This window comes from the organism of the source record quoted next, unplaced genomic scaffold, assembly GCF_019419815.1.
Source record: "Pyrus x bretschneideri cultivar Hongxiangsu unplaced genomic scaffold, Pyrus_bretschneideri_v1 Contig3, whole genome shotgun sequence".
Taxonomy (NCBI): domain Eukaryota; kingdom Viridiplantae; phylum Streptophyta; class Magnoliopsida; order Rosales; family Rosaceae; genus Pyrus; species Pyrus x bretschneideri.
This window is the reverse complement of record NW_025999612.1, coordinates 7033529-7046213: the sequence shown is the minus strand read 5'-3', so window position 1 is coordinate 7046213 and position 12685 is coordinate 7033529. Positions and strand designations below refer to the sequence as shown.

Here is a 12685-nt window from a genome sequence, read left to right as displayed (position 1 = left end):
AACTCAAATTTTGTGAACCAAATGAAATGGATGTTAATGATTGAATTATTACTTAAGTGTTGATTAACATACTTATTTTTTATTGATCACACATTATTTAGTTTAAAATTTTGATCTCCCTAATATTATCCTAATTAATAATTATCTCTCTAACACTTCAGACAGATTAATTAACTCTAAATTAATCACAACTATTTTCAAGCCCAATTTCTAATTAATTAACAATACATACTTTTTTAAGAGTAAGATTCATTAACAAAGTCAATGAAATAACAATAATACATTAATTATTTTATATTTTGTTACATATTACACAAAAACATGGTCAGAGCACAATTATAAAATGAAAGTGCATAATGCATTATATGGGGCAAAAGGATTACTATAATCATTAACAGTTATCATGTTGATTAATAAGTAATTGTCATTTCTTAATTATATGATTAACATGATGAGATATGTCTCAGTTACACCTTTTGCTCACAAAACCCTAAGATTCCTGTACCAGGCTGCATACTTATATTGTACTTCAATTAAGAACCTGTTTATATATAGGAAGCATAACCAGAGAACAATCAGAGAACACTTGATTACTAAGTTCCTAATTATAATCACTTCCTAATCACCTTCCTAACTATAGTCTATTCTCTTGATTACCGCGTTAGCTACTTGGTAGCATCAAACAAGTACGTACATCTCCACTGTCTATGGCTCCGCAGTCTGCATGCACGTGTATAATAAGGGGAAATTGTGCCCTAATTTTGGGACTGAGATTCTCTCTAGATCCCTTCCATCTGGATTATCTAGATCCTTCAATCCTAGAGCTGGGGAGAGAGCGTGATGGAGAAGAGGGATGAACATAAGAAGCTTAACCGTGAATAAGATGGAAGAAGATGAACATGAGAAGGTGAAGGCGAACAAGGAATTAATTCTTGTTGTTCAATTTCCAATTCAACGAATAAAATTGAAGAATCCAAGGATCCAGATGGAAGGGATCCAAAGAGAATCCTATTTCCTATTTGAGTTGAGTTTTACACATTGGACTTTAATTCAATTTTTGGTGTATAACCACTAGTCCTAAAATTCAAGTTGGTTGAGGAATGTATGGATAATATATATCCACAAGTTAATTTATACATTTCCCTACATGCAAACTCATTTATGCATTAAAGAATCAACTTTTTGTTGCACCGACAAATAAGTGAGAAACGAGATTTAAACCCAAAAAATCTTTTAATAATACGGTTATAATATGTATATATTTGTTACATTACCATGAATAAACTTTGAATTGGATAGGGGTGGGATCTTTCTAATTTTTCCATCTCTTAGATTCAGTTCCATGGTCTATTCTTAAGTAATATTGTTTCTAACAAGGTCTTGGATATTCATGAATGTTGCATTACATGATCAAGCAGCACTTAGACTTTAGACAAGACAAAACATAATGGAGAACCTTTAGATGCTAAGGTCTCACAAAGTCAAACTCTGCCTTTCCTGATCCCCATTGGAACCCAGAAACCAGAAACCATAATTGGAGCTGCAGGTAGAGACTTTGTTCGACTCCCACTATTCATAGTTTCATCCAAATAATTAAAAGAAACATACAAAATCCAACTCCCACTTCTTCAAAACCAAAAGTGAAGTGACCCTATTGCTGCCGAATTTAATACTAAAAAGGGGAATTCATAATTTTCATTCACTTGAACTTGTTACGGTGCTATAAGGCGGTTGCCGCATTTATATGTCAGTATTTTTTTCCGTGACCAATTTTGTGATATAGAGAAATTCGCACAACCAGCAAATAAGGTTAGATTTTTGTACAGCCACCACAAAGAAATTAAGAGCCAATGATATAAATCTGCCACACAATAGTAAACGCGACAAATCTAAAATTAGTACAAACTAAAAGACCAAGGTTGCATCAACATGCTGAAGCAAGACATCACAAAACATTTAGGAAAAAATTATAGCATGTGAGGAAGTTGTAGTGGGAGGGTTTGACTATTTTATAGTGATTCCATTAATAAAAAAAGTAAAAGAAAGAAAGCAACTTCAAATATGAACAAAAAAAGAAGGTAAGGTTTTAATAATTCATGTCGTGTTGAGTAGAAGATACTCAAAAATGATTCTCAAAGTTTTGGGAAGGAAGATCCATGCATCCATCCTTCTCCATTTCGTTTTCGTTTTTTTTTTTTTTTTTTTTTTGCCTTTTTCCATATTTTATCTGCTTTCTTTTCAACGAAAGTGGACTTAATCAAATATATGATGAAGCAAAGCAACAGCAGCAGTTCTCACCAGAGGTTTTTGCATTGTGCACGCACAGTCAATCACTGTATGGATAGGCATAAATACCAGAAGACACTGGATTATGGGGTATTCTCGTCGGCAGATAGGTTAGAGTTGAAGTTTGTGAAAAGTATCGTATGGGACAAAGGAATCTTGTCTGTTCCTATTCATTTTTCGGTTGAAATCAAATGGAGAGATGGAGTACCTTTTTTGTTTTTCATTGAACCATAATTATAGCACATTATGCTTGTAGTCATTAGCCCTTAATTTAGATTAAAATACAACTTAAAATCACATTATTAGGTTATTCATATCTCTCATTTTTCTTCGCGTTTGTGGAGTTTTGTTGGCAAGACAACTATGATGAACTGCAAACTCAAACATCATCTTTTACGAGTCTTGATTTACCTGCCCAAGAACTGTGGGGTCTGTTCATGTACCTATAATTTATCCCCTATACGCTTTTATGTATACCAACTTCAAAATTGCTTGAAGGTGTCATAAAAAAAACATAATAGGTGCATCAAATTAGTTTTTAGTTATAAGTACCTCATCTTACATTTGGATATTAGATTGAATTCATGATCTTCAGTCTTAGCATTTTCTCTCCTCTCACCAAGGAAACAAAACTTGCGTAAAGGGCTCTCATAAAACCCTACATTGGTCTCGCAAGTGTGATGGTTTCTGTAAAACGACAATCTTACTAAAGTTTCCCTCGACTTTAGGAGCTCACGTTGTTAGATTATTCACTTAATTATTCTTGTATTTTTACCAATTAGGGAGGAACCAAGTTTCCCTCGGCTTTAAGAGCTCACGTTGTTAGATTATGCACTTAATTATTCCTTGTTCCTTTGTCAATTAAGGAGGCCGGGGTATTCCGAATGGACACTAACAACCACCCTCTTATCGAAGTCAGTAGTCGATACAAATATATATAGCTAGAAGGCCTAAAGGGAGAAGATGATTGCTGGAAAGGGGGCAATTAAAATATAGATGTGTGTTCAACTTGTGCCGTGAGAAGCACTTTCTTTTCGGGCCAAGAGGAGAAGCACTTGGCAATACATAATACGTTTAAATTCATATAAAAAGACCGTACAATCTCGACTGAAAAAAATAAAAGATTAAAAAACACACGATGCTTGTATTATTGACATTGACAATGCCAGGAACTAGTAGTACAAAGGAAGCAAAGGTACATAATTTGAGATTACAAAACAAGCGAGAGTTCGTGAACAAATGTGCAATATCAAACGAAACTCCATGAACGAAATTTGATCCAACCTATCTTGCTGTAGCACCTCCATATCAGAAGAAATCAGAATAGCAAGAGTAGATAAATTCCGGCAATCATGGTTAAGTAGGCCAGGGCGGCACAAGGTTGCCATCCATGGTCAGTGTTTTTCTAAAATGTCGAGGAGCGTGTTAAGTAAGGTGGTAACAACTTTGTGGTAAGGAGAAAAAGAAGGTGGGTGGAGTGAATATAATGGAGGTGGGAACTGAGGAAAAAAGCACTCATACTAAAAAAAAACCAGCACTAAGTCAGAAATTCAAACCCGAAATAGAGAGAAGAGTTCGAACACAAGAACTGAATTAAATAAGACCTTACAACTCGAGTCTTGATCGCATTAACACAAGGAATTTGACTTATGAACGACATTAAATTATTGTTAAGGACGACTAAGATATGGTGACACTATCTTTTAGATAAGCTGATATAAACACAGCCAGTGCACTAAGAGAAAGAGCTAACAGAGGGCCTGCAGGAGCCAATTTCTGTGTAGCTGCTAATCGTATACCTGAAACCATGGTACATGCATACGATTGTTATTCATAACAGATATTTAAGTTACTATGTACACACTTGTGCATAGAATTTAACAAAAGCATTGTACAAGCATACCGAATACCGCAGCAAAAAGAAATGCTGATCCAAAACCAAGGGCATCACCAATAGCTTTTGTCTCTGGTGTTTGCAGCAGATAGTAAGCCTACAAGCATAGCAAGTATCACCCATTAAGCTGGTGACAAATCCTTTTTGTGTATCTACGTTCATTCAGGCATAACACTCTTAGGACTATTCAGATGCATTATTTGGATTTTTTTAACATACCACAGAACCACAAAAGTGTCGGTATCTTAGAAAGGTAAGAAGGCAGAAAGCAACAAGAAGCTCAATTACATGAACAAAAACAGAATGCGTCACAAAGCGAAAGACTCTTGTTATTTTGAATTTTGATAGACATTCTTCAACATGAATAAAGATAACTTCAGGAAGCATAAGCTCCAAGCTATAAAACCTTGCAATTAAGGCCTTTGGCCTAGTCTCACCTCCTCCCCATGAACAAATAGGGATGAAGAAAGTCCAGGGTACCATGTCCCAGGGACGAAAAAATTGAAGAAACCTTGCAGTGTATTTTGCAATAATTTGAACATAATAAAACATTAATATCGTGTTCACATAAACCCATGGGGAGTTCCATTGTCAACTGTTAACAATTTAAAGTGCTTGTACAATTTTAGTGATAAACTTGAGTGTGGTTCCCTAGTATCGTTAATTAAGAGCAAGGAAGCTTATCTGCATTATCTCGGACTAATTTGAGGAACATGCAAACAAAAAAACATATAGACTAACTGCATTATTTGTGAATGATGAACCACATGCTTGTCCCTTCTTTCAAGCAACTAACGCTTTTTACGAAATCTTGAATTCTGTGGTTGTCAAGTGAAACACCAGCAGAGGGATCATGGGTTGGAAACAGGATGTGGAGTGTTTTGAAATGCATTATACATTATACACGACGATCATTTCTAGCACTATTTAAAATGATGCAGCTGGAAAATGTAGTGTGGTATTCACTCTTCATAAGTGGAAATCACATGCATTTGTGCAGGGGTTCTGAAAGATTTGTACTTGGTACCCTACGAAGGACAATGTGCTAAAGACTTGGCTTGAGTAAAAGCTTGATCCAGCATTGAAAGACGGAGGTCGCCCCCACATCTCTTTCTGAAGATTTCTGATTGATCCATCATCGGTTGTTGAGCAATGACAAAGGAAGCTCAGGTGGTTTAGCTCTGAATAGTGTTAGTGTCTGATTATGCTCAGATTAAGAGCTCAGATATTACCTTTCATCAAGAAAACATTAGGGAACTCGACTGAAACGATCGATTTACAAATCCCAATTGCTGAACTTACCAAAACCAAATTTTGACGACACATCGATCATCATCTAAGGACACATCAAACAAATACTGAAATCTTTTCGGCAATTGGGATTAGTAAATTGATTTTCAGCGTCTCAAAATGTGTTGACATGAAAATTATCACGTGTGACTGCCAACATTATTGCACATGTAGCATTGTAAATCAAACAATTGAATTAACCCAAAAAAATAATTAAGAAACTAAAATTCACCAACTTATTGAAACTTGAAAGTAAACATAATTTAGTGTTATTCTGCTCTGATAAAAATAAAAAAAAATAAAAAAAAACAATTTAGTTTTAATAAGGAGTCTTACAGTCGCCATTAGAGCTGCTCCTGAAACACCACCGAGAAGCGACCCCTTGCTTCCTGTTCTCGAAACTGCGATAAAAAAAATAAAAAAACCCACCATTCTTGAAAAAAAAAAAAAAAAAAAAAAAAAGAAATCATGTATTTTTGGAGCATTTATCTGTAATTTTGCGGAAGAAATGAAGAGATTACAAGCAAAGAAGCCGCCGCTGAGGAGGAGGAAGCCGTAGACTGCAGAGGTAGCCGGAGCCATCTCCGCCAGCTGAGAAGTGCACGAGAACCGACGACGGTGCGTTTTGGGCACGGCTTTGAAGCTTGTGTTGCTCGCTGCCAATAGCCCATTTCCCGCAGCGTAATCGCAGCGAAAGGGATGGGGGTTGGAAAACGCGGGAGATTTGAATGTGGGAATTCTGCGACGGTGTTCGTACAAACAATTTCTGGTCGCCGGTGAAGCCAAATGCAGCGTATACGACGACATGATCCGGCGATTTCAGTGAGTTTCCGAGTTGCGTTGTGGAGTTGCAGGTGTGTATGAAAATGATAAGGTAGCCGAGCGGACCGGGAGAGTGGGCAACCGGGGTGCGCAAAACGAGGTCGCCAATTTTACTTGGGCTTTGACAGAAGCCCAATTTTGGGTGAGGGTCTGATCCATAGAATGAGATTACAATCATGGTGTGGTGTTTCGAATTAATAATAACTACATAGAATGGGATTACGGTCATCATAGTGTTTAAATTTAATAATATAACTTCACGTGTAACATTATTAGATGGAATAAAACCGAATTTGTTTCATGTAATTTGCTTTCCTGATTTGCAGAAATGTTAGTAGTCTAATTAACATAATTATTGACGGATATAACAATGTCGAGATTAATATTATTTGTTATAGACTTAAATGACAAGTGTGGTAAAAAACTTTTGAATGAAACTTTATAATTTTTTTTTTTTTATCACAAACGATATTAGTACTTCAAGGTATACTAGCATGTGAGATTCGAATATGAGGCATGATGAGTTCAAATAAAAAAAAATTCTATCCACGATTATTTGTATATTACTGTATTCTATGTCGGGATGGACGATAAGTGATAGTGTAAAAATTTAACCAAAAAATAAAAAATCAAAGCACGACTTCATTATCAATTGCATGTGGAGGAGACATTTCTCGTTCAATTTCGCTAAAAATAAGTAGAATGACTACTGAAATTTGAAATTTGAAATTTATGTATAAATATTTAATCAACAAATTGAAATTTATGTCATAAATATTTAATGAACAATAATGTTAATTTAATGGCAAATGAAAATTCAAAGACAAGGAGAATATAAACACGTGAACTTTAAAAGTTTAAAGAAAATGAAATAGTGTGCAATCTTGTGAAGGCTAAATGTTGCTCATATTGGACGTCACATGAATGTTGCTTATATAATTTTTCTTTTTCTTTTTTTTTAAAAAGAGGACCAACTGTGACTTGCCACGGCGATCCTTCTTTCCGGGAGTATTAAGAAGTATGTTAATGCATGTGTCTAAAAGCATCTCTGAAAAACTCTACAAATATTGTTTTACAAATACAAGTTTGTTTACCTATGTGACTGTTTGTTCTAAAATAATAGCATTTTTACTTTGATTAAAAAAAAATTGATTAAACATGTTCAACAAGAATATGATTTTAACTCTAGCCCATTTACTCTTCTTCATTTCAAATATTCCAAATTTAATTCTTTACAATCCAGTTATGAAATAATAAACAAGTTATTGATGATTTGTGGAGTTTGATGAAAATGCTTTTGAATAGGATTACTCATAATTTTGTGTACAATCTTCCCCTTGTTGCTAAAACTTATGCGGTTTTGGTCTAAAGATTGTCCATCGTAAATCATTTTGATTTCTCTATGAGAAATCTTAAATCGAGAGTATTTTTATCAAATTAACCCCTCCATTGAATTGGTAGTTTCTTCTATTTAGCAAAAAAAACCAAAATGATTGACAATTGACACCCTTAAAGACAACTTTTATCGATTTTAAATTTAATGGACCAAATGATGAGCTATGACAATCTTAGCAACTATTTCAACTAAAAAGCCTGGTACAAATTTACAGACTTGGATCTCATCCGGATCCAAATTGTGAGGATCTTAAGAATCTTTACATCTTAACCATTCATCGTGCTTCGTGTAATCATCAATCATTTGACTTTTTTATTTAAAATTAAACAAAAATAGTATTTAACGAAAATTGACCGTACGATGTACAATGAACAGCTAAGATATGGTGATCCTACCCGGAGAGGATCCTCTTGCCAAGTTTACATCTGAGATTCAGAATCCTTATTAAACCAACTTTCTTTTACATTTCCTCTATACAATCAATTCACCAAGTCGTCAAAATCAACGGCTGGGATCAATTAAGCAAGCAAGCAAACAACCAACTAATATATGATTTCTTTCTCATGAGATAGTGACTGTAGAAACGAAACAGACGATACTTTCTCCCGAATGGTTTCCAATATTTGAGTAGCCGAAGGCCTCAGCGTCGGTGACTGACGCAAGCACGTTGCCGAAATACCAAGCATGGTCTTGGCCTCTTCGAGGTCAAACCCCGCCGCGCCCAGCCGCGGGTCCACCAACTCCGCCGCCTCACAACCGCCGTCTCTCAACCTACTCCCCACCAAAGTCGTCAAGAACTGCCCTTTCTCGGAGCAAAACGCCTCCATTCCCGTCACGAGCTCCAAGATCAAAACGCCGAAGCTGTACACGTCGTTTTTCTTCGAAGCGATTCCGGTTCGGAGGTAGTGCGGATCGGTGTAACCCGGCGAGCCCATCATTGTCAAGACTTGATTTCTCATCGACGACGGCGGTTGGACGGTTGAGGAAAACCCCATCTTCGCTGATCCGAAATCGCAGAGCTTGCAGTTGAGATTTTCGTCGAGTAAGATATTTGAGGCTTTGATGTCCATGTGAACGATTTGGAGGGCGCATTTCTCGTGCAGGTATTCTAATGCTTGTGCGACTTGGAAGGCGATTGCCATTCGGTTCTTCCACGGCAGTGCTGGGGTTGCGTCTCCCCCGTGGAGCTTCTCTTGGAGATTTCCGTTGGCGACGTACTCGAAAACCAGAGCACCCTCCTCTGTTTCACAAGAAAAAATATAAAACATTATTATTTGAACAAATTGGATTGAAGTTGAACCCACAAAGAAAATAAGAACAAATCACAAATTAATGTCATGAAAACTGTACAGTATTACAACCCAACTGCATCTGACACAAAAAAGCTGGAAGTGTAGCTGAGTGGTAGAAACACTAGATGCTTCTTTAGCAAGCAAGTTTTCTCAAATGAGTAATCACTAAGATTTTTAACAACAATTACACATACCAAAACGAAATTTTATGATTCGTTTGAGATTGCTTTTTTAGAAAATGCTTTTACTTTTAAGCAATTGTACTCGAATTAATTTTATTATAAACACGTTAAAATTTTATTAAAAACCAATTGCTTGATGAAAATACAGTCGAATGGCTTTTTTAGAGGTATCTGATAAGTGCTTCCGGGGAAAATGCTTTTACGAGTTGGAAACCTTTGTTTTTCTTTTTTAACTAAAGTCGGAAACGTTGGCTCAGCTGTCAAAAAACATGTTAAGCACAATCCTAACTATGTTCTTAGTTTATGGACAGACCTTGGTTTTCGGAGTAGCCAAGAAGCTTGACGATGCGGTGGTGCTCAAGGCGGAGGAGAATATCGAGTTCTTGCTTAAAAACCCGACTCAGCCGCTCGCTGCCGTTGTGGATCTTAATTGAGCAGAACCCATCGCCCGAATTAGGCCCCGGGTTTCGTGCCAAGTACACATTACTAAACCCTCCAGTTCCAATCACCTTGGAGAAGCCATCAGTAGATCTCTCTATCCAATCCCAACTCAATTTCTTCACGCTAAACTCCCCGCTTTCTTCAACATGATCCTCCTTCTCCACAACGATTCCATTGTCTTTGCGTTTTGATCTGAATCCGAAGCATCTCATTACCACCATGACTGAAACGATGAGGAAGACGGCGGCGGCGGAGATTGTGAGAGATGTGACGAGGGTTTTGGAGGTGTCGGCGTGGGAAGATGGTTTTGAAGGGAAGGTTGACGGTGGGTTGGTGGAGGAGAGAGAGGAAAAGGAGGAGAGAGAAAGGGTGGCGGTGGTGGTTGTTGGGATGGAGCGGGAAGCCTCGGAGAAAGTAGAGAGTGAGGAAAACGAAAGTAGGGAGGTGAAGAAGTAGGAGTAACAGCAGACAAAATTGTAAGCGTGTGGGCTTTGTGGAAGAACTTGGTCTTCTTCTTCGAGGTTAGATTCGGCCATGGAAGGAGGCACAATCTGACAGGGGTGATCTCGATCTAGGCATAAATGAAACAAATGGGCAAGCTTCATTCCTACTTTCCCACATACAGATTTGAAAACGAAAAGGAAAAAGAGAGCGTGTTTAGATCTCGCACCCAATCAAAATCAAGATCTTAGTCTTTATTTATTTATTTATAGATTTCATAAATTGAAAAGCAAAAGACCAAAAAAAATATTGAAAAGAGAAATAGAGGTCTTGGTTCCCATTTCCCTACTAACAATTAATGTTCATGAATCATAATATCTAATTTCAATACTACAGTTTGATGATATTCTTCTTCATTAGTAAGTGAGAGGTTTTAGATTCGAATCTCGTTGATGGTGAATTCGATACCAAATTAGGTTACTCATTGTGTGCCTTAGCTGAACTTCCTCTCTTATTAGTATAAAATATATTGTTATAATGAAAAAATATTCATAAGTTCTAAACAAAAATTAATATATCACATAATTCTTTTTTGTTGAAATAATATTCATAACACTAAAAATAGGAAATTTGCCAAAATATCATCTAAATTATTTGAAAAATAAAGTTTAACTGATTTATTAGATACGTACGCATCACTGAAACAAATGGTTATTTTTATTAGTTTTTATCATGAAATTTCGTGAAAAAAATCACATGTCGACCCCATTTTTAAAAGCATTTGCAACACTTTGTGACAACTATGGTACTTAGGATAGGATTTTTGTTGAGTTTATTAAATTTTTGGTGTGTTTACGAGCGTTATATGCCACAAAATAAAGAGAATACTTATTTTTTTTTTTAAAAAAAACTCACAAGCGCCATGTCATTTGGAAAAGTTCATAAATACAAATTGATCCATCAACCAAAAAACTATGAATAGTGAGTTGACAAATAAAAAGTGGAATTTGTGTACACACAAAGCGTTTGTTTGTTTGTGTTTTTTTTTTTTTTTTTTGTTTAAAAATTGTATTATTGTTAAAGATTTATTGTTTAATTCGATGGTATTTTCTAATTCTTATCAGAATTTAATAATGTGATCCAGTCAAAATAATATGATTGCTACTTGCCGGTTCTTTATATTTACACGGTTTTCTAAGTTTTGCAGTCTGCACAGGGTTTTGTTTTGCGAGGACTTTATGACATCCTACTCATTTTCCACATTTCAAAGCTGTCAATTAATTCTAACAAAAATATCTAGAGAATATTTATAAATTTTTATTACTTCACGTCTTAACGAAAATTTATGTTAATATAGTAAAATATTGATGAAAAACATGAAGTGATAAAGAGTTTGCGGAAAGTTCTATTTCTGAGAGTCTTTTAACATTTCTCAAATAGCTATCGTTTACTGTTCAAGGATACACATTTTGACACATATTTTGACATATTCTTTTTGCACTCATAATAGATTTTAGCGATTCAATCATTTATATTTTATATTTTAACTAAATGTTCAAGTTTATCAAAATAAATAAATTTAAAACCATATGACCGTTGAATTAAATACAATGTTTCTTTGTAGAACATACTTGTTCGCATTTTTCATTACAAATGAATGTCTACTAATTTTGAATTTGTTTAATTTTTTACAAAGATGTTATATAAATGATGTACCACAAACGGTTAAATGTCACATCCCAGCCCGGGCTGGACCACTTCCCGGGCCGCTCCACCACCGTAGCACGATATTGTCCGCTTTGGGCCCCCAGCACACCCTCACGGTTTTGTTTCTGGGAACTCACACGAGAACTTCCCGATGGGTCACCCATCCCGAGAATGCTCTCGCGCGCTACTCGCTTAACTTCGGAGTTCCCACGGAACCCGAAGCCAGTGAGCTCCCAAAAGGCCTCGTGCTAGGTAGGATGGGAATATACATTTAAGGATCAGTCCCCTGGGCGATGTGGGATGTTACAATCCACCCCCCTTAGGGGCCCGACGTCCTCGTCGGCACACACGCGACCAGGGTTAGGCTCTGATACCAAATTATCACATCCCGGCCCGGGTGGGACGACTTCCCGGGCTCGCTCCACCACCGTAGCACGATATTGTCCGCTTTGGGCCCCCACCACGCCCTCACGGTTTTGTTTTTGGGAACTCACACGAGAACTTCCCGATGGGTCACCCATCCTGGGAGTGCTCTCGCGCGCTACTCGCTTAACTTCAGAGTTCCCATGGAACCCGAAGCCAGTGAGCTCCCAAAAGGCCTCGTGCTAGGTAGAGATGGAATATACATATAAGGATCAGTCCCCTGGGCGATGTGGGATGTCACAATCCACCCCCCTTAGGGGCCCGACGTCCTCGTCGGCACATTTCAGGCCAGGGCTAGGCGATGTGGGATGTCACAATCCACCCCCCTTAGGGGCCCGACGTCCTCGTCGGCACATTTCAGGCCAGGGCTAGGCTCTGATACCAAATGACTGATCCTTATATGTATATTCCATCTCTACCTAGCACGAGGCCTTTTGGGAGCTCACTGGCTTCGGGTTCCATGGGAACTCTGAAGTTAAGCGAGTAGCGCGCGAGAGCACTCCCAGGATGG

General features: G+C 37.1%; 2 protein-coding genes across 2 annotated transcripts; both read right to left on the bottom strand.

Moving 5' to 3' along the window:
- Nucleotides 1–3848: 3848 nt before the first annotated feature.
- On the bottom strand, nt 3849–6366 carry LOC103950788 (protein FATTY ACID EXPORT 4, chloroplastic). The gene is made up of 4 exons (XM_009362028.3): nt 5992–6366; nt 5807–5871; nt 4190–4277; nt 3849–4085 (listed from the first exon to the last, which is right to left on the bottom strand). The coding sequence occupies exons 1-4, from the start codon at nt 6275–6277 to the stop codon at nt 3967–3969; spliced, it is 558 nt and encodes a 185-aa protein (XP_009360303.1). The 5' UTR covers nt 6278–6366; the 3' UTR covers nt 3849–3966.
- Nucleotides 6367–8114: 1748 nt separating this feature from the next.
- On the bottom strand, nt 8115–10290 carry LOC103950756 (probable receptor-like protein kinase At1g33260). The gene is made up of 2 exons (XM_009361988.3): nt 9476–10290; nt 8115–8928 (listed from the first exon to the last, which is right to left on the bottom strand). Exons 1-2 carry the CDS (start codon nt 10206–10208, stop codon nt 8231–8233), a joined length of 1431 nt encoding a protein of 476 aa, XP_009360263.1. The 5' UTR covers nt 10209–10290; the 3' UTR covers nt 8115–8230.
- Nucleotides 10291–12685: the final 2395 nt, after the last annotated feature.

Bases quoted from the DNA above. Each gene is read 5' to 3' on its own strand.
- LOC103950756 (XM_009361988.3), bottom strand. From the start codon at position 10,208: ATGAAGCTTGCCCATTTGTTTCATTTATGCCTAGATCGAGATCACCCC. The intron at 8,929-9,475 runs GTCTGTCCATAA...CTTGTGAAACAG, and splicing joins TGGCTACTCCGAAAACCAAG to AGGAGGGTGCTCTGGTTTTC.
- LOC103950788 (XM_009362028.3), bottom strand. From the start codon at position 6,277: ATGTCGTCGTATACGCTGCATTTGGCTTCACCGGCGACCAGAAATTGT. The intron at 5,872-5,991 runs GTAATCTCTTCA...TTTTTATCGCAG, and splicing joins CAGCGGCGGCTTCTTTGCTT to TTTCGAGAACAGGAAGCAAG. The intron at 4,278-5,806 runs GTAAGACTCCTT...CTATGCTTGTAG, and splicing joins GAGCAGCTCTAATGGCGACT to GCTTACTATCTGCTGCAAAC.